Below are 25,323 nucleotides of genomic sequence, written 5' to 3' on the forward strand. Positions count from 1 at the left end.
CTCATTATACTTTTGTCTGCTAAATTAGAGATCCCTCTAGGATCAGGTAAGTGTAGACTGTGATTTATAGACTGCAAGGGTTCTTATAGACTCTGATTAAGTTGCCTCTTAACCATCAGGAATTTGAGAAGCTAAATAGATTAAGGACCTTAAGTCTTTCATTGTAAGGTGTTTTTTCCAGACCTCAGATCATTTATGTTAGCATAAAGTAACAAAGATGAAATTGTTAATGTAGACCTTGCCACGCCGAAGTATCTGTTTTAACTCACTGCTTGTAGAACTACATATACATATCCTTGGTCCCCCGAAATTTAATGTGAGTTTTGCTATAGACTTTGGTGGCACCAGAATTTGGTTCATAACACCTGACCAGGTTTTTCATTTGTCTCACGGTCACTGTTGGCTTACTGGATAAAATACTTATGCATCCAGTTTATGAACAGCAGGGAAAATAATCTAAACTTCTGTGTTTCCATGGAGGGAGGCGGGCACAGTGATGTAGTGCTTCATTGTTAGACAAGCCAGTGGCTGAAGTCCATTTATAACTCTTATATTCACGCAAATTGTTTTCTTGCTTTGGAGGAGCAAAATTTGAAGAGCTGTTCCCTTGGCATTTACAACATTCTCACTTGGCTCGGGGTCATTGAGAAGAAGCCATCTGCAATGCCACGACTGAACAGATTTTAAAATGAAAACCAGATTTTAAAAGAACCTATCTTCATAAGGGGGGGCTACAGAAAAATATTTTCCAGTTTAATATAATGCTATAATTCTATGTTTTCAAGTTTGTGAAATTTGGTTAGAATATTTTTTGGAATGTCTCAGTGATACTGTGTTGATGAGGGTTCTGTTTTAGCTACAGTACATTATGTAAGAGACCTTCAGCTATATTCTATTCTTAGTTACACCAATATAAATCTAGAGTGACTCTATTAATGTCAGTGGAGTCACTTTGGATTTACACCAGCAAAAATGAGAGGAGAGCAGAATATGACCTCTTGCATTTTAACATTATTAATACTGGAGTTACCGAACTAGTGGAGTACTTAAAAATATTAAAATTGTGACTTCCCCTCCCGCCCCCCACCAAAATTTGTCTTTATAGAGGAGGAAATTTGGTGCTTCTGCGCTTTCTGCTGAATTTAAAAACTGCTACAGAGGATGAGATGGTTGCTGATCTTATGGTGAATATTCTTAAAGTGTGCCCAGATTTACTGAATAAATACTTTAAGGAAACCCAGTATTCCTTCGTTCCCAGACTGAAGTCCACCTGGTTAGACAACATCAAATTGCTAAAAAAGGTAAGAGAGAGATGAAAAATGTGTGCTTTCTGTATATGGAAAAGCCTGGTTTTGAGGCTGCTTCTTCTTTTTTTTTTTTAAAGATAAAAATTTTTTTGTTTAAGCAAGTACTATTATTTTGTATGATTATGGAATACAAATGACAGAAAATTCAAACACTCATGGCCTACCAAAAGCCACTTAACAAGGAAATTCAATGCTATATTGGATAATTTGCCCTTAACTCCACCTGTTACAGCTGGGTCTTGCAGCACATTCTAAGTACTGTACTGTTAGTCCGGTGCAAAATTTACTGCTCTTGGAGTGCCATGCAATACATGGGCCCAGTCAGTTATATTGTGGAAATAATTTTTTGTGTATGACTTCAGATTGAAGATCTTGGCCTGAGCTGGTGTAAATTGAAGATGGTCTGTTGACTTCGGTAAAGCTAAACTGATTTGCACCAGCTGAGGATCTAGCCTCTTATTTGAAAGAAACAGTAATTTGGTGTCAGAGGAGAACGTGCCTAAGCTGAGGCTCTAGTGGATGAAGGTGTAGCGTGTTCCCAGCTGTGTACACACCCTGGTTAGTGATGTTCCCTCACCAAAAAGGCAGCAAGGCACTTACCTTAAATAATTCATTTATTTTAAAAATCAAACCAGATCCGAAGGCCCAGCTACAGAGAAGGTAAACTTTTGTGGTTTAAATGACCTAAACAGGAAGGACAGGAGGGTTCTGAAATACCTTCAGAGATTGATGTTCTGAGAGGAAAGAAGAGGCAGGGTGCTGTAAAATAAATGTTGAAGATGGTAAAGAAAAAAGTCACACCCTGTTTTCTGTGAACGCTGAGGAAAGTGAACTGTGGCCCGGAGCCATGGCAGCTCTGAGAGGCGTAGCTGTAAAGTGAGTGAGAAGGTCGTTTGGTAAAAGGCCATTCTGGGAGTAGAAAGAGGTACAAACATTTAGCTAAATTGGGAACGAGAAGGAGTTGGCATTACAGTCTGTGAGAAAAATCCCAGTGAGGATTTTGGTTTTCAAGACACAACAACAAATGGCTAGAGAATCCTTTTGTCCTTGCTGTATACTCCTATGTATTTTTTATTTTAAAATAGCTGAGTGGGGTATACAGTGCCATCTGTTGAATAGAGCAGGGCTTCCAAGGATAATAGGCAAATTTTTTGCAGGTTTCCTGTATAACTGAACATAAAATTGATGTATTCTCTGCAGGATATACTACTACTCCTTAGTAATCCTCATTGCAGAATGACTGTGTTTTAAGTATGTATGCTCTGTGGTTAACTTTCGAGTGCCCTTCTCTTTGTGTGGAACCTGACATTTAGTACTGTTGTTAGTAACCTTTGACAAATAATGTTGTGTTTGTAATGTGTTCTATAGAATTGGCTGCAAATCCGCACGATTACATCAGTCTTGGTTAAACTCTCTCATTTTTATTTCAGATCTATGAGGCTCAACCAGAGATTTCCAACTCTTTTAAAACTGCAGAGTTTATTCCACTCCCTAGATTGCTTTCTATGGTGATGGTAACAACAGTTCCTGTGGTGTGCAATAAAACTATGTTCACCCAAGGATTAAATGTAAGCGTTTTATTGTCTCAGGGTGGCTTTTCCCAAACAACCTCCCTAGGGTTAAGAGTGTGAAAGGTGATCATCCAAGTAACTTAAAATCAAGTAATTATCAGTTTTTATGCCAAATGCTCCAAATAGTGACCCCAATTCAAGAAAGCACTTAAACATGTATTTAAGTCGCACTGATCGTTGCTTCCGTTAACTTCTTGTAAGCTACAGCTGTGCAAATGCTCACTGGCTGTAAGGGCTGGTGTTTTTTCTTCTACCGCATGCAGTGAGAATGCATGCGGTAAAAGAACCCAACCCACGTTTTAAGAAAAAATTATTTTGTTTACAAATTTCAACATATACGCCAAAATAAGTAGTTTGAATACAATGCATAGGGAAGAAGCACTGTAACTTTGTTAATTCAGCTTCTCTTTCTTTTAGTTACCCAGCAAAACAGTGAAACACACCATCTTGTCCCTTATGTCAACTATTTTGAGAAGAGCCCTGAAAAATATTGAGCACTGTTTGAATGAGGAAATATGGCAAAAGTCAGAAATCTACACTCCATTGATGATGCAGGAATTTGTCCAACTGTACAGAGAAGCCCTTAGCAAGGTACAAAATAGAAAGTATTAACAACAAGGGGCCTAGAATTACACATTTGCAGCAGATAACTGTTCCAGTGCACTGGGGCACTCTGCCCCTGATTTATTGTATCCTGGGATCCAAGCACATAAAAGTTCCTAGGTATTTTATAGACATTTTTATTAAGTGTTAATAACCAGTGCTGTAGTACAGCATGGTAGCTAATAAATCTGGTCAGTGGAAATGCCAAAAAAATTCTGTTCTAAAATGAATTAATAATATAGGCAGCTGGTGTGCTAGTACTGAGGAAAACTATTAAAATTAAGAGCAGCTTTTTAATAATTTGGGGCCAAATTCTACACTCCCTTTAAGTAAATTGTAGTCAGTGGAGTTCATCCAGATTTACACCCTGGTGCTCTATAGCAGAAACTGGTCTTTGGTTTGAAAATGTTTATTACATTGAAATCCAGATAGCCAAAAAATGCTAAGCACTTGGTAACTTTTCATATCTGTTTGTAATACAGTGTTCTTCTTTCATATGTATGTTCTGTGCAGAGCTGAAAATAAAAATCTGATTTCAGTCTGTATTCAGATTGAATCGTGTAAGCAATTCTCCTTCTCAGTGTTAGGAATATTTGCAACATTACAGCATTGTGCAGCACTGAAGAGCTTTTGATTTTTTTCTCACATATATATATATATTGCCTTTAGCTTTTACCCGACATGAACAGCATAGTGGCGGTCTGGCAGTCACTTCTAAAACAAGAGAGAGAACAACATGATGGGGAGAGAAGGGAAGACACCATTTCCACTGAGGAGGAAATGACTGAGATCACAGAAACCAATGAACAGCCTGGTAGGAAAATATTTGTAGGCATAACATCCTATATGTATATAAACAGTTGTGAAATCCTGGCCCCACTGAAGTCAATGGAAGTTTTGCCACCATTTCGTTGGAGCCTGGATTTTATCCTTGGTATTTGGTATGCAGTCAGTTGGGTCTTTTCGCAAGGACCTTTGTCTATAGCTGTGTTCCAACATTTTTTAAAACTGAGTCCCTCTACAGGAAAATGAAACCAGTCGTGTCCTCTGTAGCCTAGCCAAATATTGCTAATGGCCTACATGTCTTAATTGATATGTCTTCTGTGCACCCATTCTTACTTTGTGCCCTCCCAGGGTGGCATGTCCCATGATGAGAGAAATGCTTGTGTAGCTCTTCACAATATGAAACTTCCTCTCTTTCCTAGCAGTTTTGTGAGCAGCGAAACAGTTAATAATATTGACACTTAAAGTATCGTGACTGGCCTCTGATTTAGCACCTATCGTAACAAACTGGGCAGTTCACATCAAAAAAGCAGTTGTTTCAGGCTCTCTGCAAACTCAGACAGGCTCTGCTGCATCATAGATTCATAGATTCATAGATATTTAGGTCAGAAGGGACCATTATGATCATCTAGTCTGACCTCCTGCACAATGCAGGCCACAGAATTTCACCCACCACTCCTACAAAAAACCTCACACCTATATCTGTGCTGTTGAAGTCCTCAAATCATAGTTTAAAGACTTCAAGGAGCAGAGAATCCTCCAGTAAGTGACCCGTGCCCCATGCTACAGAGGAAGGCGAAAAACCTCCAGGGCCTTCCAATCTGCCCTGGAGGAAAATTCCTTCCCGACCCCAAATATGGCGATCAGCTAAACCCTGAGCATATGGGCAAGATTCATCAGCCAGATACTACAGAAAATTCTTTCCCGGGTAACTTGGATCTTACCCCATCTAATAACCCATCACAGGCCATTGGGCCTATTTACCATGAATATTTAATTACCAAAACCATGTTATCCCATCATACCATCTCCTCCATAAACTTATCAAGTTTAATCTTAAAGCCAGATAGATCTTTTGCCCCCACTACTTCCCTCGGAAGGCTATTCCAAAACTTCACTCCTCTGATGGTTAGAAACCTTCGTCTAATTTCTAATCTAAATTTCCTAGTGGCCAGTTTATATCCATTTGTTCTTGTGTCCACATTGGTACTGAGTTTAAATAATTCCTCTCCCTCTCTGGTATTTATCCCTCTGATATATTTATAGAGAGCAATCATATCTCCCCTCAACCTTCTTTTAGTTAGGCTAAACAAGCCAAGCTCCCTGAGTCTCCTTTCATAAGACAAGTTTTCCATTCCTCGGATCATCCTAGTATCCCTTCTCTGTACCTGTTCCAGTTTGAATTCATCCTTCTTAAACATGGGAGACCAGAACTGCACACAGTATTCCAGGTGAGGTCTCACCAGTGCCTTGTATAACGGTACTAAAACCTCCTTATCCCTACTGGAAATACCTCTCCTGATGCATCCCAAGACCACATTAGCTTTTTTCACAGCCATATCACATTGGCAGCTCATAGTCATCCTATGATCAACCAATACTCCAAGGTCCTTTTCCTCCTCCGTTACTTCTAATTGATGCATCCCTAGCTTATAACTAAAATTCTTGTTATTAATCCCTAAATGCATGACCTTACACTTCTCACTATTAAATTTCATCCTATTCCTATTACTCCAGTTTACAAGGTCATCCAAATCTTCCTGTATGATTTCCCGGTCCTTCTCTAAATTAGCAATACCTCCCAGCTTTGTATCATCCGCAAACTTTATTAGCACACTCCCACTTTTTGTGCCCAGGTCAGTAATAAAAAGATTAAATAAGATTGGTCCCAAAACTGATCCTTGAGGAACTCCACTGGTAACCTCCCTCCAGCTTGATAGTTCACCTTTCAGTAGGACCCGTTGTAGTCTCCCCTTTAACCAATTCCCTATCCACCTTTCAATTTTCCTATTGTTGCCCATCTTATCCAATTTAACTAATAATTCCCCATGTGGCACGGTATCAAATGCCTTACTAAAATCTAAGTAAATTAGATCCACTGCGTTTCCTTTGTCTAAAAAATCTGTTACTTTCTCAAAGAAGGAGATCAGGTTGGTTTGGCACGATCTACCTTTTGTAAAACCATGTTGTATTTTGTCCCATTTACCATTGACTTCAATGTCCTTAACTACCTTCTCCTTCAAAATTTTTTCCAAGACCTTGCATACTACAGATGTCAAACTAACAGGCCTATAATTACTCGGATCACTTTTTTTCCCTTTCTTAAAAATAGGAACTATGTTAGCAATTGTCCAATCATACGGTACAACCCCTGAGTTTACAGATTCATTAAAAATTCTTGCTAATGGGCTTGCAATTTCTTGTGCCAATTCTTTTAATATTCTTGGATGAAGATTATCTGGGTCCCCCGATTTAGTCCCATTCAGCTGTTTGAGTTTCGCTTCTACCTCAAATATGGTAATGCCTACCTCCATAGCCTCATTCCCATTTGTCATGCTACCATTATCCCTAAGATCTTCTTTAGTCTTATTAAAGACTGAGGCAAAGTATTTGTTTAGATATTGGGCCATGCCTAGATTATCCTTGACCTCCACTCCATCCTCAGTTTTTAGTGGTCCCACTTCTTCTTTCTTTGTTTTCTTCCTATTTATATGACTATAGAACCTTTTACTATTGGTTTTAATTCCCTTTGCAAGGTCCAACTCTACTTGACTTTTAGCCTGTCTCACTTTATCCCTACATGTTCTGACCTCAATAAGGTAGCTTTCCTTGCTGATCCCTCCCTTCTTCCACTCCCTGTATGCTTTCTGCTTTTTCTTAATTACCTCTCTAAGATGCTTGCTCATCCAGCTTGGTCTACAACTCCTACCTATGAATTTTTTCCCCTTTCTTGGGATGCAGGCTTCCGATAGCTTCTGCAGCTTTGATTTAAAATAATCCCAGGCCTCCTCTACCTTTAGATCCATAAATTCTTCAGTCCAATCCACTTCCCTAACTAATTTTCTTAATTTTTGAAAGTCAGCCCTTTTAAAATCAAAAACCCTAGCTGCAGATTTATTTTTATTAATCCTTCCATTCAGTTTGAACTGAATTAGCTCATGATCACTTGAGCCAAGATTATCCCCTACAACCATTTCTTCTATGAGGTCCTCATTACTCACCAAGATCAAATCTAAAATGGAATCCCCTCTAGTCGGTTCAGCAACTACTTGCTGAAGGAATCCATCAGCTATCGCATCTAGGAAAATCTGAGCCCTATTATTATTACTAGCACTCGTCCTCCAGTCTATATCTGGGAAGTTAAAGTCTCCCATGATCACACAGTTTCCATTAGTATTTACTTTATTAAAAACATTAAAAAGGGCTCTATCCATATCCAAATCAGTTACTCGCAGGTCATGTTTTCAAGGTTTTCTTTGCAGCCATTACAGCTAGAGATTTCATTTTTTAAAAACTGTAAACTGAGAGTGTAGATAACAGTGGAGAGATGTGTCCTCATCTTCCCATCTAGTCTTTCACACCTGCTTGGGGGGGGGGGGGGGCGAGGGGATGTTCCACATTTTGGGAAATGCTGGCCGACGGGGAAAAAAATGTTGTAAAGAATTGGTCAGCTATTTTTACTCTGTATTTATTTACTTCCACTAGCAGCTGTACAACAATTTGCCTTTATGCCGCCTCACCTCAATTCAGCTGTCAATAAACCAGAAAAATAGTTTAGGCTGCTGAAATGCCTTTTGCTTTTAAGTGGATGGCTGCTGTATGTGAATGATGGTGTTTGTTATACCTGCTGCACATCTTACAGACACTCAGTGGTCTCCTTCTAAGGCTTCATCTTTGGAGATTATTTTTTAAAAAACAACAGCAGGGGAGAGAGAAACCTTAGCTGAAATAAATAGTGATACATTTCCAGTATATACTGCATATCCAACACCAATGTACCCAATGTCAATGACAAAAAGCATTTATATTGGTTAGCTGGATTCTTTGTTTTCCTATTTCTTTCTGACATTCAACTTTAGAGATTGATGGATGGTATAGAGTGTATGCTTTTTAAGGGAAGAGGTTGTATCTTCGTATATGTGGGGCACTTTACAGGCAGATTTAAAAATCACAGTTCCCCAGGTAAGAATTTGATAAACTAATCCAGATTTAAAAGTATAAATATTTATACAGAAAGAGAGGTATGCCCCTAGTTCTGCTTCTTTTTATTAGTCAGCTGGACAGAGCCTAGCTCCTAGTGGATGCTACTGATAATACAAATAATAATTCACAGTGTGGGTTAGAGCAGTGATACTCGGACCTCTGTGGTTCAGGAGCCAAATTAGCAATCAACGTTACCCGAAAAAGCCACAGTAGTATGAATGACGGGAAATATTTAGTATGTGTGTATATTGAAATATACCATAATAAAATATATTATTCTCACAGCAAATGTTAATAACTTAGCGCAAGTTGATAATTTAATTGGTTGATAACATAGTAAAAACCTCCTGACTGGTTAATAAGTAAATCGCACAGTGTTTTAATATTGTGTGCTGCAAACAGGAGACACATTAAAGAGCCACTTGTGGCTTGAGAGCCTCAGTTGGAGTATCACTGTGTTAAAGCATTGCGAGATTGTGGGTTTCCTTTGTCTGAAGGAAAAATAAAACTAATTCTAAATATATTAATTCTATCTGTGTTCAGGCTCAGATGATGCAGAGACCACTCTTCTGAAAGCTGTGTTACTTCAGGTCATATGCCTTTGTCAGAAGGTTGTTCCCCATTTGGTAGCTCAGAGCAACTTTGATTTCAGCAAACTGCTAAAAGGTATGTTAAGGGTATTTAAATGTTCTTCAGCTGGCTAATGAAAGCATTAAAAGCTTCTAGCAGGAGAGGTTGATTGCTTTTCTACTTAGTAAAAAGGAACAGAAGTGTTCTCAAAAGAGTAACCTGTTTTAGACTCTCCATTACATTACCATTTCGTTTTGCTGTTTATGCAGGGCGTGGCACTTCACAAACAAATGTAAAATGACAAGATCGCTGCTCCAAGGATTTAGCTTTAAAACTATACATATTAAGGGTTACAGGGGTGTCGCTGTCTGGAGTGGTTAACGATTGTAAGTGCCAGCCAGACTATCAGAAAAGCAGGGCAAGCTGGTGCTATGTTCTATAATTAGATTTCTCCAACCCAGTAACAAATGTGAACTCCTGTTTCACTGTAAGAGTGCTACCATGGAGTCACAGGCAGTCCCTTGGGGCACTCCAGTCTATCTTGCCACCCAGGCAAGCTGGATTTAGTGATGGATGGTCACTTACATCAAAAATCAAACCTATTCAGGTTGCTCCCAGTCTCAAGAGACCAGTCACTTACCCCAGATCAGTTTGTACCTTAGATCTAACACCAAAGACAACCCTGGTAGCCAATCCTGTAATAAACTAAGGATTTATTAACTAGGGGGAAAAAAGAGAGGGTTATTTACACGTTAAAGCAGGCAACTTATCAGCACAAATGAGTTACAGTCTGTGGTTCCAGAAGGTGACAGAGATGTAGTAATCTGTCCATTTATGTCTTTTAGGGCTAACCTAGGTTGACTCTGGGGAATCTCTGCTTTTGTTTCTTAGCTCCAGCCCTTGTAAGAGTCCAAACAGCAAAGAACTAACCATTTCCTCTTGAGTAACAGCCGTGTTAGTCTGTATTCGCAAAAAGAAAAGGAGTACTTGTGGCACCTTAGAGACTAACCAATTTATTTGAGCCTAAGCTGTAGCTCACGAAAGCTTATGCTCAAATAAATTGGTTAGTCTCTATGGTGCCACAAGTACTTCATTTCCTCTTGAGAGCATCTTTATGTGCCCTTCCCCCAGAGTTTAAACTGATGGGACAAGAGCTCCTGCATATAACTTCTTCATGGGTGGATTGGGCAATCCACAAAGTTTCTGTCCTACGATGGCCTGGATAATCCTTCTTGGTGGGTGGGGGAACCACTCTTCCTGCTGAGGCTCACAAGTTCATAGCAGGCATTTTTAAAATTATAGAACAAAACTTTCATATTACCTTACAGCATGGTTACAGACATTAGAAGTAAGATCAATGCGCGGAGCAATTTATAAAGATTTTACAGAGTCTAAACAGATTCTTACAAGTCTAACACCTATCTTGAACAATACTAATATATAGGTCTGGTTTCCAGATATGAATTTGTCAGTGCTCAGCTGATGCCTTCAGACTTTGCAAGTGCTGGCACCTGGTCTGCCAGCGTCACAACAGGAAAAAGACATTTTTTTCTTAAATTCCATACATATTTTGTCACATCCATTCCTATTTTTAAATTTTAAAAATAATCTTCTAATCTACTTCTTGATGTTGTTTACAGAAAATTTAATTGCAAAAATCTGGAATTTCTAGGTGCCTAACTCATAAGAACATAACATAAGAATGGCCATAGTGGGTCAGACCAAAGATCCATCTAGCCCAGTATCCTGTCTTCTGACAGTGGCCAATGCGAGGTGCCCCAGAGGGAATGAACAGAACTGGTAATCATCAAGTGATCCATTCCCTGTCGCCCATTCCCAGCTTCTGGCAAACAGAGGCTAGGGACACCATCCTTGTCCACCCTGGCTAATAGCCATTGATAGATTCATTGGACCTATCCTCCATGAATCTATCTATTTCTTTTTTGAAGCCTGTTATAGTCTCAGCCTTCACAACATCCTCTGGCAGAGAGTTCCACAAGTTGACTGTATGTTCTGTGAAGAAATACTTCATTTTGTTTGTTTTAAACTTGCTGTTTATTAATTCCCAGTGACTTTCAATGCGATATGGGCGTCTAACTCCCACAGGCCCCTATGACAATCCCAACCTAAATAAATTATTTTAGAACTCTTCATATTTGCAACAACATTGCAATCTCTTAAAGGGACAGGGTAATTCATTAGAGGTTTAAAAAAATCACTTATCAATGCAGTGGTCAAAAGTAACCCTTTCTTCTTCTACTGCTCTGTTTTTTCAATCATGCTTCCTTAAGTCCAAGGAAAGAGGGATGGAATTCTACATGGTGTTACTTCTGAGGGAAGATCATAATTGGAGAGTTATTAACAGTAATATGAGATGGTTTGAGTTTGTCTCCTATGTAAGAGTTGCCCAAGGAGTGTTTCTTTGTGCAGCAAAACTGAATAGAGAAGTATGTAAATTTTCTGTACCCCACAGAGCTAGAATAATTATCTTTACTATGTACAGTCCCTTGTTAGGTATATAAGAGTAAGAGTTACATAAATTAAAAGTTTGTCAAGAAAAGAAGAGCCAAAAGTCTTTAAAATAAACACACTAATGCATGGGCTTGCCATTCCCCTCTTCCCCCAATCAGAGCGCACTGCAATGGTCAGTGTGTTCTGTGGCTGCCTCACAAAATCAGGTGCCCTGTGTGTCCCAGTATTTTTTGCATCATAATGGATTGATTTTTCCAAAAAAACTAAAGGAGGGACAAGTATCTTGATAAGGCAATGACCCCTTGGTATTGTGTTTAGTTATAATGTGACAGAAGGAATAAAATTTTAGCAACTCACATTTCGTGGCAGCAATGTACATTTAAAAATTAGTCACAAAACTCCCATCTTCCTGCACAGAATTGAGCAGTCTGCCCGTGAGACTGAAGACAGGCAGTCTATTTTTGACTTGTAACAATCTGTATGTTTAACAGCTGATCCCACTTTATTGTTTGGTTTTGCCGCTGGTGGAACTTTGGAGTTTTGTTAGTTCTGCTATCTTTTTTAAATGTGTTGTCCCATATACAAATTACACAATGCAAGAAAAGAGAACACTGAGCTCACCCCATACCAGACTGGAGTTAAAATATGAGGCAGCTACCACAGTGCGGAATGTATCGCCAGTACGTCTGTGCTCAGTGAACCAATGGTAGCATCACTAGTTTTGTGAATTATATGGGTAGAATTTGATCTCTGGTTAATTTAGGAAAATTAAGTATCCTATCTCAGTCTGTTTTTTGCTTTAGGTGAAAAATACACCTTGTTGCAAACACATCTCACCAAAAGTAGCTTTTTATCATTTAAGCCCAAAGTTCACTTGTGGTTACTAAATATGCCACAGCACATTTTGTAACAGTACGGGTATAATTCCTCGGTCAAATTCCATGTCAGAGTCTTCGCTAAATTTCCCACTGCAGTCTGAACTGCACCTGGGTTTTCTTTTTCACTTGCTGTGGAAAACTACTGTTTGCAGTTACTACGTGATAATCCGACGGGCTGTTTTTTCAGAGGTGGGCCTAATGATCCCTATAGTGTGAACTGGGTGAGGTCGTTTGGATTGTGTTACTCAGGAGGTCAGACTAGATATTAATCATGGTCCCTTCTGGCCTTAAAGTCTATGAATTTCTTGCTTGCTCATTTCATAAGAGTGCTTTGAGGCTTAAATAATGGATGTTTGTGAAGCTCTCTGAGGTCCTTGCATGACAGTTCCTCTAGAAATGCGAAATAATATTATTACTAACTGTTTTCCAACCCCAGGTATTGTCACTGAAAAAGGACTCCGAGAGGCGATCCCTCCTGTTCTACAGCACCATATATTGAAGGTGGCCCTGGAACTGCCGGCAAATAAATTTGCCTGGTTCAGAGTACAGGTAGGAGAATTGCAGATGTTTATCTGTTTCTTTTGCCAGTTGCCCTCATGTCTTTGTCTCTGATGCTGCATGTCTTTAGTGCCAGTCCTATCATTTCAGCATCTGTTTCTATTAGGCAAGAGCCCCTTGTTATTGCAAATAGGAATCATTGGCTCAACATCAGATATGCAGAGTCTCAGCCTAGGGCCTTTTGTCCATGGGAATAGAAATTCCCTCCTCTCCTAAGAAGCGTTAAAATGGGCATCCTAAAATCTGCTGCTCCCAGAGGCAAGAGTGAGAATCTTCTGGACACTGAGGATGAAAAGATTGTGGCTGCAAATCAAGGAGATGAGCAGGATGCTAGGGTGCTGCTTCTAAACACCTGCTGAAGAAGAACCTTACCCTAGGTGGCTCCTTGCTTATGCAAGTAGAGGCTTTCACAAACTCCCCTCTCTTCTCATTTACTCCAGGCACATATAGGAAGAGAGCCTCTTACAGCTGGCTGGAGAAAGGATTTGAACCTGCCTTGTGAGAGTTGGCAGTGGGGGAAAGAAGTGACTCAATGCTGCCCTGGTTGGAACCCCCCATGATAACAGAGTCTCCATCATATTCAGCCAGCCATAGAGAATAGGGAAGAGACTTAAGAGGGAGCAGGAAAGATCTTTGAAACTGGCAAAAAAAACCCCAAAACCCTTTACTTCTTGCCAGTTTCAACAGCAGTGTAATTTTTCTGTTTTGCATACTACTAGTGTTTAGGCAAGTGCTTAAAGGAAAAGTTAGAAGGCCCCATTCAACAGTGATGCACAGGGTTTTTGTATTTTTCACATTGGGTTGGTCAGAAAAATAGAATAAGCAGTAAAGTAGTGCACATTTGTAATAATGTGGTACCTGTCAGAACAGAAGCAACTTACACTGATTTCTCTTTCTTCAGGAGCTAAATTCAGCCCTGGGATAAATGGATTTATTTCCCCTTGAGTCAATATTAGTGTGATGTCAGGATTATTGGTGATGAGTGAAAGTTAAAGGGTGTGGTGAAGAGACTGCTCTATTTAGATCCTTTTGTTAGTTGGTTTTCCTATTAGACACACTCTCTCCACTGCTCAAAAGCTATTACACTCCTCTTTCTCACCCACTAGTTGCAGAATTTGTTCAAATCACGCTACTTCCACTTGGCCAGCCCAAAAAAGCTATGGCCTGCAAAGGAGTTTTTGCTATTCTGCTGCCTCAGTGTAACTTATTCCTGTCCGTGTTACCACACAAGGGAGTTTTTAAACCCATTACTCTTTTAGGATGTCTCGGAAGCAGAAAAGGTTCGTGGTGAAAGATCAGTATTTTATTTACTGATGAAAATGTTTGTAACAAGTAACCATTCACAACTGAAAACATCAACAAAACAACTGATCATCAAGGTAAGTGTTTTTTGTTGGCCTCAAGTAATTAAACACATTTATATAGCTTGTGCCAACAGCAGGGTTTTGATGTTGATCACGCTAAGGTTGTTTTTCTAGCACTTTGGTTTTAAAGTGTCTCTAATTTAATTTGACTGTAATTATTCACTCCTTCCTGTGTGGAGCATGGCGCACAGCCAGCCTGTTCTGCTCACATGAAATAGTCCCATTGGCCACAGTCTTTTCTGGGTAGCAGTAAATATTATTTACCCTTTAAAAAACAAATTTTGGCACCTAAATAGAAGATGCCTGATTTTCAGAAGTGCTGAGGGCCCACAAATCCCATTGAAGTCAATGGCAGCTGCAGGAGTTTGGTGCCTCTGAAAATCAGGTCAGTTCTAGTTAGATGCCTCAATATGGATTTAGGAGCCTAAATTAAAATAATCTGTCCTAGGCGTTCCTGACTCTGCAGTCAGGTCCCTGCAGGTGGATCATTGTGACTGTGCATAGCCCCAGCAACTCTCGGTACTTCTGCACAGGTCCAGGAACTTGCCCCAAACCAAAATGATATGGCATGTGATTACTGTTATCAGGTTTAATCAGAGGTTGCATTCTGAAAGCTAGAAACAGCTGCTTTTATCAGAGAAATTACATAAGGAGTTCCGTTGTATAGTTCATGGCAGCCACTGAGATGCGCATGAGTCTGTTACCCACTAGTGTGCTCCTCCTGCCCATGGCACTAGCATTGGCTGCCACTGTCAGCAAAGCAAGGTGCCAGATCACAGATGAATTTTTAAGGACTTAAGCTACAATCCAAAGCCCATTGGAGCTAGTGAGGGTCTTCACACTGAGTTCAGCGGCCTCTGGATTTTAATGCTTGCATGGTAACACCACGTCTGGGGCAGTGGGATTCAGTACAAAGGTTTAAAGACAGTGAACCTGCTCCCAGCGAGGACAGTGACAGAACTCCCACAGATGTTATAGGGTTCAGGATCAGAGCCCGAAATTTGGGACCCAGTAGAATTTCTGTTACAGTTACTCTTGGCAGCTGCATAGGAAAAGCCTGGTTCGAAAACATGCAGTCCTTAATGGTGGTGGGTAAGCTCCTCTTGTGTGAACCTCTGGTGCTTAAACATATTTACATTTAAAAGCAATAGCGTGGGTTTTTTTGGTAGTGTATTTGGTTGATGAGCAGAGATTTGGGCTGCCTGATTCACTTTCTCATTTCAGTTTGTTCTATTTTCTTTGAAAGGGAGACATAAGCAGCGAGGTCAGGACAGTTGTATCAGTTCCAATGGGCTTTTAAAAATTTTTAACTTAAAAAAAAAAGATTTTAATGAGTCTTTTTTGCTTTATTTTTTAACATAATGGAATATAAATTGCAGGAATGTTTTCAAATTTTGCATTCTGTTCCTGCCTCTTTTCATGAGGGCTGAAAGCACTGTTCTTTTTTGAGAATCTGCCAGAAGTAGTTAATTATTTAAGAGTGAATCATTTTTTTGGATGAATTGTCGTGTCAGATTCGTGTAATCAGAGATGCTATTTTTGTATCTGCCGGTATAGCACTCAGAGTGAAAGCTGAACAAAGTGAGCCCTGAAAGAGAACTGTTTTCAGTATATCTTTTGCAAAAGACAAAGCTCATAAAACTGTATAGAAGCTTGTTATTTGATTTTTGGTACAATAGTGTCCTCTCTCTTTCAGTAACCTCAGTTAGTTTAATTATTACATGATTACCTGTGCTACTATTTTAAACAGAAAAGGTCCGATTTTGATTTCACTTAAACTCTGGTTTAACTTTTTTGACTTCAGTGGAGTTAGAACTTGCCTACACAGTTTTTGTACTGCTTTCACTATATTGGCTGGCAACTGATCACCAGCGTGGATGCAGTTGTAAAAAGGACCTCGTCCCTATAGCTTGTTACCCACCATTTCTGGGAATAACCTATACGGCACCTTTTCACTGGTAAAACTATGTCCCCCTTAGGGGTTTACTGATTTAATCATTTTGATAAAAAAAACACCCATAACTGAAATAGTTTAATCAGTACAAAAACTGTGTTTAGATCAGGCCTGAGTTGCTTTTGATTTATACTGGTGTGAGATTGCAGTCAGGCTGTAGTTTAGCCAGATCCTTGCTTCCCCAATGTTACAAACACTTTAGTCCTGCAGACAGTTGCCCTTATGAATAACTTTACATGTACGAGTAGCTTCATGTTGTTCAACTGGATTACTCGTGTGCATGATATTAATTGTGTGTGTAGCTGTTTGCAGAATCAGGGCTTAAAATGCATGGATCCAAGACAGTAAGTGCAAGACTAAGAACAAATTGGAGTTGTATCTGAGTGCTGTATAAAGCTGGGCAAAAAAAAAAAGTATGTGTTGGGAAAAGTTTTGGAGGAGAAGACAGCTGCTTTCAGCAAAGGGGGCAGCATGAATATAGACATGGAGCCTGATTCTCATTTACCTCAAGGCCACTTTGCACAGCTTTGGCAATGTAAAGTGGCAGTAAATAATATTTACATCCACTTCGGGGCCCTTTTGTGGAACTAGGGTGGTCTGAAGCAACACTGGTATATGTAAGAATCAGGCCCCTTCTGTCAGAAGTTAGAGAGGGGGACAGTGTTGGTGTTCAGCAATCTGCTGCTACTCTGTCTTTAGTAAAAGAAACAAAAATGAAAGCTGCTGTACAAAAAGCTATAAATAGACACTATTTCTTTTCTCTTTCATGCTGCTTTTCTGGCTAGGTTTTGCATGACAGTGGAGTATTTGAGCACACGTGGAAGGAACTTGTACTGTGGCTGGAACACTTGGATAATATAATAGAAGACAAAAAGGAAGCCGTGATTCAGTTTTTGGAGAGGGTAATTGTTCAAATTACTTAGATAAACAATGTCAAGAATAACATTAATGGGACGCTAATTACTTTGCTGTTATTGAGGAAAATCCTTTCAAACGCTTGTGAATGAATTCTGAGAAAGGCTGTGACTAAATCCTTTACACAGAACTCATATCTGTTGTCCTTGGTGAAGGGGTGGATGAAAAGGGTTGGGGGGAATTGACTTCCTGTAGGATGCATTGTTACCAGAGCAGTGCTGGCATGAGGAGAAAAGAGGCTAAGGTTATTAGGCATCCCACCCGCTAGGCTCCTTTGAAACTCCCAGATAAAATTAACTAATTCCAATAAAATCTAATCTTTAAAAGAAAACATTTCTTTTCCTGCTCACCTTTTCCAGATGTTAAATTCCCAAGCCCTTCCATTTGTTTCACTTAATATCCCTATAACTAGCATTTTCTGTATAGAATTGCAATGAACATGCTTGTTCATGGGTCTGTGACTGACTTTTATCTTGGTTCGCAGATTTTAATGAAGTTGGTGACAAACCCCTATCCATACACAGATAAAGCCGCTGACCTTGTCCAGGAAGCCAGTATGCTCCAAGTCAACTTATTTAAACAAGACGTGGACAGTGTTAGCATACCCATCTCTCACATTGATGGTATGTGATGATCCCAAAGTGATGTCTGCTCCCTCTAATCTTGCAGTCTTTAATCAGGCAAACCTGCTACTGATACCCGTGGAAATCTTGCCTGAGTAAGGAACTACAGGATTAGGCCTTTTAATTGTATTCAGCTCTGTAAGTAAAAACTAAATGGCCGGGATGTCTCCTCACACCAGAAGGTAATCTGTGACACAGCTTTGCAGTTTTAAAAATGCAAGTAAAATCTTACTTTTGATCTGCTTTCAGTTCAGTGTCCCACAGTACCAGTTTTTAATCAAAGTCAAATCCATTGCATTCATGCTTCCTTTTAAACCACAGGGCCAGCTCCCCCTGCATATATGAGCAAGGGGCAAGGATCGTACCAGAGCCCCTCCCACTTCTTGTGTTCACACACAGTAGGCAGCTGGAATCTTGCTGCTTGCGCTCTTTAGGCCAAATCCTGGTCCCATTGACTGCAGCATCAAAATTCTTATTGACTTATTTCATAGCATGTCAGGGTTGGAAGAGACCTCAGGAGGTCATCTCGTCCAACCCCCTGCTCAAAGCAGGACCAATCCCCAATTTTTGCCCCAGATCCCAAATGGCCCCCTCAAGGATTGAACTCACAACCCTGGGTTTAGCAGGCCAATGCTCAAACCACTGAGCTATCCCTCTCCCTTCAGGGACTAGGATTTGGCTAGCTGAGAATACAGACATGGGAATGTTAGTTCCATTTTGGGAATTCAGGGCTGAGGAGAATGAACATGGCTCACACACATCCCTTTTTTTTTTTTTTTTTGAAAGAGTATAGCAGCTGCTTCCCCTGTATGCGCTCCCGTCTCCTCCAGAGGTGCTCTGACTGCAGATGTTTTGGTGCGATGCCTTCATCCACTTCTGCTTGTGCTATTTCCCCTTTCTCCATACTTCTCTTAATGGGGCATCAGCTTTGAAAGCCACCCACAATGTAAACATGCTATGAGTGCCATCAATTTTACCATCATTAGGAGTCAGATATACCTGTCGTTCACCCTTTGTCTGATTTGTACCGTTAATGTATATTCAAAGAGACATCTTCTTATCCCTGGGTTGTTGGACCCCCAAACTGTATTAAATTGTTCCCTTTCACTTGCATACAGCACTAACATTGGATGCTCCCTTTATTTTCTCCTGAATTACCCATGCCTTTAAATGTCCTTTTATTTCCTGTGTACTTGTATCCTAAAAGTAGTGTCTCCTTGAACTCAGAACCCTAACATTTTTTCCTTGGTAACTAGATGTCCTGGATATGGTTGATGTCCTTGTGGAGGGCAGCGAAGGCCTAGATGAAGAAATTGGATTCAGTTTAAACGAAGACATGATTCTACACACTTTTCCATTCAGTGCTGTTGTCCCTGCTGCGTTAGAAGCCAGGAATAAGTTGTTGCTTCACACTGAAAATGAAATGGGTACTTACTGTGTTTATATATGTCCCTGAGAGTGGCTAAAGAGATTCACACTGTATGTGGAAGGGGGGGAATAGTTTATCATTTTCATGCAGTGGTTACTCTAGTTATTGTGTATGAAAATCAATGAGCCATATTGTACTCTCTGCTTCTACAAGTGGAGAAAAAACAGATCCAAGGAATCCTAGCTCCGAGAAGCATTAAAGGGTGCAAGGTGCCTCTACCCTCTTCTGACCCCAAGGAAGATGCACAGGGTTCAGAACCTGAGCCAAGAGGGCAGTATGAAGGTGATGACTGCTCTTCACAACATTAGTCCCACCGACTCTGTGGTACTCTTGTGGGAAAGCTACATTGGTCATATCAGAATTAAAGAGCCCACCTATCCTCTGATGCTGTGGAACCCACATCAGTGGCTGGGGAGAGAGCCAGGGGAGAGAGCCAGAGAAGGGAGCCCCTGTAAGCACAACTCTGCTGACAAGGGGCTGGGAACCAGGGCAGAGGCAAAGTGTCGCAGCATAGACAGCCCTGTCTTGAGAGGCCCCCAAGATTCTTGCAGCATAAACCTTTACTTCCTGTTTCTTTTGTGAGAGAGGAGTGCATGCCTTCCTCCCTTGCTCCTGAGGTAAGAACATATAAAAAAGTCACCAAAGGAACTTCCTGGAGTTCCTGTCCTTTTATGCAGTGTAGCCATGTAGGAAGCAATATTGCTCACGTTAATGTGTGGCCTTATGGAAAATGTAGAAAACCAAACCTCCCCTCCCCCACCCCCCACATTTCCCTCCTCCATCCCCCACCCTCACCCCCCAAAAAAGCTCATTTGGGGGAAGAATGACGCAAGTTCATATTCTAAAAGCACCCTGTTGATGCTTAGTGACGACTATGTTACAATAGCCATGACTGGGAAAAGGAAGTGCTTAAGTGAAATAGAGCTGAATGGTTTTAAAGGATTGTGTTTGGTTTAACAAATAGTGGGAAACTCTCCCATTGAAACTAGTTAGTTGGGACTGGAGAATTGGACCCATGGGGGAGGGAATTAACTTTTTTTTTTTTTTAAAGAAAACTTCCATTTTAATCCTTGACTGACAGCATTATTTTCTGGGGTTCATTGGGAGCATAAATGACAAAATGGGCTACACTCTGCTCAGACCTGAATTTATTAAGGTTGCACTGGGTATAACTTTAGGACAGATCTTGGCAATATGTGGTTAAATGGTAGACTTAAGGTAGAAGTACTTTTGTTTGTATATAACTTCAAAGAGTTAGAAGTTTTAGGTATAAATTCTTACTGACCCTGCTATATACGTGAGGTAGCCACGATGGGTAGTTATTGGTATAATTGTTGTGCACAGATCAGGATTCTCTCTCCATGCCCCATCCGCAAAGCTGGCATTCTCCAGGTCCTGCACATGGTGAACTGGTGAGTAGCCCGAAGGATGGGGTGTCCAGAGTGATTTACGGGCCAAGATCTGCGTATTTGTGCACAGCTTCCCCTCTGAACTGCACTCCTGTATGTAGATTATGCCTGCTTCTATGTGCAGCTGTGCTGGGGCCTATGATCAGCCAGAACATAGGTATAATATAACACTGCGAAAAGCACTTAGTTTTGTGCCAGGTTAGGGGTTGAACCCAGTAGCAAGCCTGAGTGTAATCTGGCACCATTTACCTTACTAAGAACTACAGTATGTAGGATTTTCACTAGCACCTCAAGAAATTAGGAGCATAAATCCATTTGACATTCAGTGGGATTTGTACTCCTTAGGCATGCACTTGTCAAAATCCCACGCTGTGGTCTCAAAGTGATTGCTATCTAAATACTGCTCAGTTTAGGTGGGTGAGAATGGTGTTGTGGCTAGAGTTACTGTGTATATTTACCCAGATTGTTACCAGTGAGAGAACCTCTGTCTCAAACCTGTTGTTTGCTTTTGTAGGAGGAAGTATAGTGGAGTATCTTGTTGCTGTTTTTACTGATCTCCTGCACACACAGAGAGATCCCCTGGCCCTCTGTCTGATGTTTCAGCTCTTCGATAAAGAACTCCAGTCACTGAATGCATCTCAGTATCCTCAGCTCTACCAGTTTAACCAATACTATAGTCTCTGGATACCACAGCAAGCTAAGGAAATCTTGGTAAGGGATGCATAAAATCATTTGATTACTAGCTTTAGGGTTGCTAAAAGACCAGTAGATTGTAGAAGGCTTTCTTTTCCACTCTGCAGTACATCTAGACTTTTATCTTCCAAACCCAAGTTTAGGCATCCTCGTTTTCTAATGTGTTGCACAACCTTGCTGGATTGAAGGGTATTGGAGACTTTTAAATGAGGTGCAAATACGTTTTAGCTGGTGCAGGGTCGAACTGTTAATTGAATCCTTAATTACTTTTACATTAGCAGCAACTTTTTATCAAATTGCAACAATAATTTATATGCAGAATCATGTTTAGCAAGTGGCAGGAAAGTTACTTACATGCACCAGTGGCCTGAGTGTCAAAAAAAAAGTAGGGAAATTGCTGTAATACCTTGACAATAGCCATCTTATTATCTGTCTATGGCACTTGTGGCCCTCACTGCAGTCGTATCTGAGCATGTCACAATCTTTAATGTATTTATCCTCACAAGGCCCCTGGAAGGAAGGGAACTGTCCATTTTACAGATGGGGAGCTGAGGCACAGAGAAACTAAGGGAGTTGCCAGAGGTCACACAGGAAGTCTTTGGTGGAGCAAGGATGTAAAGTCGGTCTCCAGAGTCCAAGGCTAGTGCCCTAACCATTGGGCAATCTTTCTTCCCCAGTGAGAGCATCACCGCAGCTCCTATCATGGCATGAGCAGATCAGCCAAGACCCTGTGAAGGGAGTGCTAGCAATTCCAGGCAGCCCTGTGGTGCCCGCCAGGAGTGCTAGGCTGCTGCAAGTTCAGATCCTGCTAAAAACAGATTTTTGCATTTTGCTTTTTAAATGGATTTGTTATTTATTTGTTCTGTGTTAGTTAGAACTATTGCAAGTGTCTTACTGGTGTGAATAAGTAATGTTTATAACTCTAATATGTAATTAAGTTTAATTATTTCAGATTCCTTTCGGAGCAGGCAGTAGTAGGTGTGAGTGTCCCTTCCCCAAATAGGGAAGCAGGTGGATGAGGAGCATCCCTGCAAGGGCAAGGAGGAGAATGGAGGAGATGGGAAGCATCTACAACCAAACAGGAGCGGCTGGTGTGACAGTGATTGAGATGCAGGGCTAGATAGGAGCGGGGGTTAGGAGTACGCAGGCCATCCACGATAGAAGCTGCAGCGTTGCTCCCTCAGCCAGCCAGAGAGCATATGAGGGACACTTCGATAGAAGCCTTCGGCTAGCATTGATCTGTATGCTCTGATAACAGTACAGCAGTATTGCACTGTGGTTGCAGGGTTGGGCCCTGAGAGCATGGTTCTCTGCTTGGTTATGTGCCTTATTGCAATGGGAATCGCCCCAGCCTAGATGCAGAGCACAGTTTGGCCCTAAGAGTTTGACATACACATTCTGACTTTTTTTCCTCTCCGTATTACTTCTATTTTCAACAGTTGAAACAAACTGAATGCATAAGCAGGGAGCTCATCCTACCACCAGATTCTTCGTTCTCCTCCTTGCTGAAGAATGCCTTTGAGAGAGGTGGCACTGTCCTGCTGGAAGATGGTGTCCAGGCAAAGCTGAGAGTGGCAGCTTCCCAGCTCCAACTTCAGCAGCTTTTGCTAGCAGTCAAGCACGTGTTGCTATACCTAAAAACCACGGTGGAGAACTTTGGCAGTGTAAGGAATACGTTGGGTTCTAAGTATGGCATGCTGAAGTGGTGCAAATGTACTTTGGTTGAGTAGCCTCTCCATGTGCACGAGCCCCACTGAAGGTAGGGAGCAACTCAGGAATCTGGCCCAGATTGTAAACCATTGTATCCCTTGTTGTTGAGACTGGCTGCCTTTACAATAGGATTCTTTACAAATGTGGTGTGTTGTATATACTGCAAATGAATTGCAGCTTTCTTTCCGTCTCTTGTTGTCTTTATATCAAGACTAGATGCCTGTTTGGAGGATATGCTTTAGTTGTGATTAAATTCTTTGACCTGTATTATGTTGGAAACACACTAGATGGTCTGATGATTCCTTTTTCCCTTAAAATACATGAATATTGTGTTAGCCCCCCGGAGGCTTTGATCAGGATCCGGCCCCTATTGTGAGAGCCATTGTATATGGTCCCTGCCCCAAAGAGTTTACAATTTAAGAAGATATTAATTTAAGCCTGTTGTTCGTGCACAGTTTTCTTCCAGCCTCCTACACTTTTCTCCTCATCCTCCAGTGTGTTTACTTTCACAGCTCAGTAAAAGTTCTGGTCCTCGCCTTCTTGGTCTCTACGTGGACCTGCTGAGCAGCTTGCTGTGCCGATGTGATCAGATGAAGTTGTGCAACCAGCAGACACAAGAAGGGGCCCAAACTGAATTGGATCTCTTTATGGATTTAGAGTCTGTGGCCACAGTGGAGTCTGCAAATGACAAGGTATAAATAGGCTTGGCAGAATTCAATTTTTATTTATTTTTTGTATAATTTTGAGAGATAATATCAATGTTTATTTTTAAGCAATTTTTTTTCAATGTTTATTGATTTAAATTTTCACAAATGTGCAAAATTATGGAGGGGGAGGGTCATACAAGAATTATTTAATGACAGTAGACATTGAGATTAAAAAAATTAAAGCTTTATAACCCTTAAAATACAAATTGTCAACATCATATGCCAAAGTACACAAAGTAAATATTGTCAAACCTCAAGCAGCTCCGTTTTTACTTTGCCTATCTGTAAATTTCAGTTATTATCAATGGAAATATATTTTTTGTCAGTTTCTGTGTGTATGGTGAAATCAACTTTTAGCAGGAATTACCGATAAAAATCTGATCCTTCCAAGTGTAGGTATAAATCCCTTCGTACACTCATAATGAATGCTGCCATATTAGTCAGCACAATTAAATTGGACTCTAGTAAGTCTTTCATCAGTCTTGGAGAACAGTTTACTGAGGCAAAACAGACAAATGGCTCTCGGGTGCAAACTATATTAACTAATTGTCATTGGTAGCTGAAACTTTTAGCATAGAGCTGACCTGTATTCTTAGTGAGACACACAGTGTGATAGAAGCTGAAGAAAGAAAGGGGGCTTCAGTGAATGCTACAGTCTAATGTGGAATGTGAGGGTTTGACTCTTTCTGGTATTTATTCGTGTTAGGTTGTTTAATTAAGATTAAAGGTGATGCCTGTCTGATAGGGAAACATGCAATCACTTGCTGAAGGGCTGTGCAAGATCTGCACACTAAGTGGAAGCACTACTGTAGCTTTCTGCAGGGTGATGGGCGGGATGCAGGTGGGTTGTCGCCACATGAATAGTGGGCTTCATACACAGTGTTCCACAGAAGGGTCTTTGCGTCAGGCACAGATAGATTAATGCAGAGGTGTGCCATTGAAGGAGGTCTGGGAGAGGGACCAGTGGATCTATGAGAACATGCATGCAGTGTCCCTAAACCAGTGGCTCTCAACCGGGGGTATGCAGAGGTCTTTCAGGTGGTACATCAACTCCTCTAGATATTTGCCTAGTTTTACAACAGGCTACATAAAAAGCAAAGTCAGTAGACACTAAAATTTTATTCAAACAATGACTGATTTAGATACATTTTAGTGTATAGTATGTAGAGTAAGTACAATATTTATATTCCAATTGATTTATTTGATAATTATATGGTAAAAATGAGTATTTCAGCAATTTTTCAGTAATAGTGTTCTGTGATGCTTTTGTATTTTTATGTCTGATTTTGTAAGCAAATAGTTTTTTAGTGAGGTGAAACTTGGGTAAAGCAAGACTGATCAGTCTCCTGAAAGGGGTACAGTAGTCTGGAAAGGTTGAGAGCCACTGCTCTAAACTACCATACAGGTGGGTGGCTGGGCAGCAGCCTCTACTATTCTAACCCACAGGCTAGAATAGTGGCTGTGGAAGGGGCTGCACTGCAGATCTACAGCTCACTTGCATATTGAGTGAGTGAATGCTATTTATCCTTTTCTTTTGGACCCTGGCACAAAGTTTTGTTGCCCACATTTTGTGG

At 40.6% G+C, this 25,323-nt stretch overlaps 1 protein-coding gene across 1 annotated transcript in view; it reads left to right on the forward strand.

Annotated features, from left to right (window-relative positions):
• URB1 (URB1 ribosome biogenesis homolog) overlaps positions 1-25,323 on the forward strand; it is a 71,634-nt gene that overhangs the window by 13,421 nt on the left and 32,890 nt on the right. The window contains exons 8-20 of the mRNA XM_074970766.1: positions 1,106-1,301; positions 2,738-2,875; positions 3,296-3,469; positions 4,151-4,295; positions 9,011-9,133; positions 12,824-12,936; positions 14,205-14,324; positions 17,049-17,165; positions 17,663-17,801; positions 19,058-19,228; positions 21,154-21,350; positions 22,772-22,996; positions 23,555-23,734. Coding sequence (XP_074826867.1) covers positions 1,106-1,301; positions 2,738-2,875; positions 3,296-3,469; positions 4,151-4,295; positions 9,011-9,133; positions 12,824-12,936; positions 14,205-14,324; positions 17,049-17,165; positions 17,663-17,801; positions 19,058-19,228; positions 21,154-21,350; positions 22,772-22,996; positions 23,555-23,734 — 2,038 coding nt within the window. The remainder of the gene's footprint in view (positions 1-1,105; positions 1,302-2,737; positions 2,876-3,295; positions 3,470-4,150; positions 4,296-9,010; positions 9,134-12,823; positions 12,937-14,204; positions 14,325-17,048; positions 17,166-17,662; positions 17,802-19,057; positions 19,229-21,153; positions 21,351-22,771; positions 22,997-23,554; positions 23,735-25,323) is intronic.

This window comes from Natator depressus, chromosome 1 (assembly GCF_965152275.1).
Source record: "Natator depressus isolate rNatDep1 chromosome 1, rNatDep2.hap1, whole genome shotgun sequence".
In the NCBI taxonomy this organism is placed as follows: Eukaryota; Metazoa; Chordata; order Testudines; family Cheloniidae; genus Natator; species Natator depressus.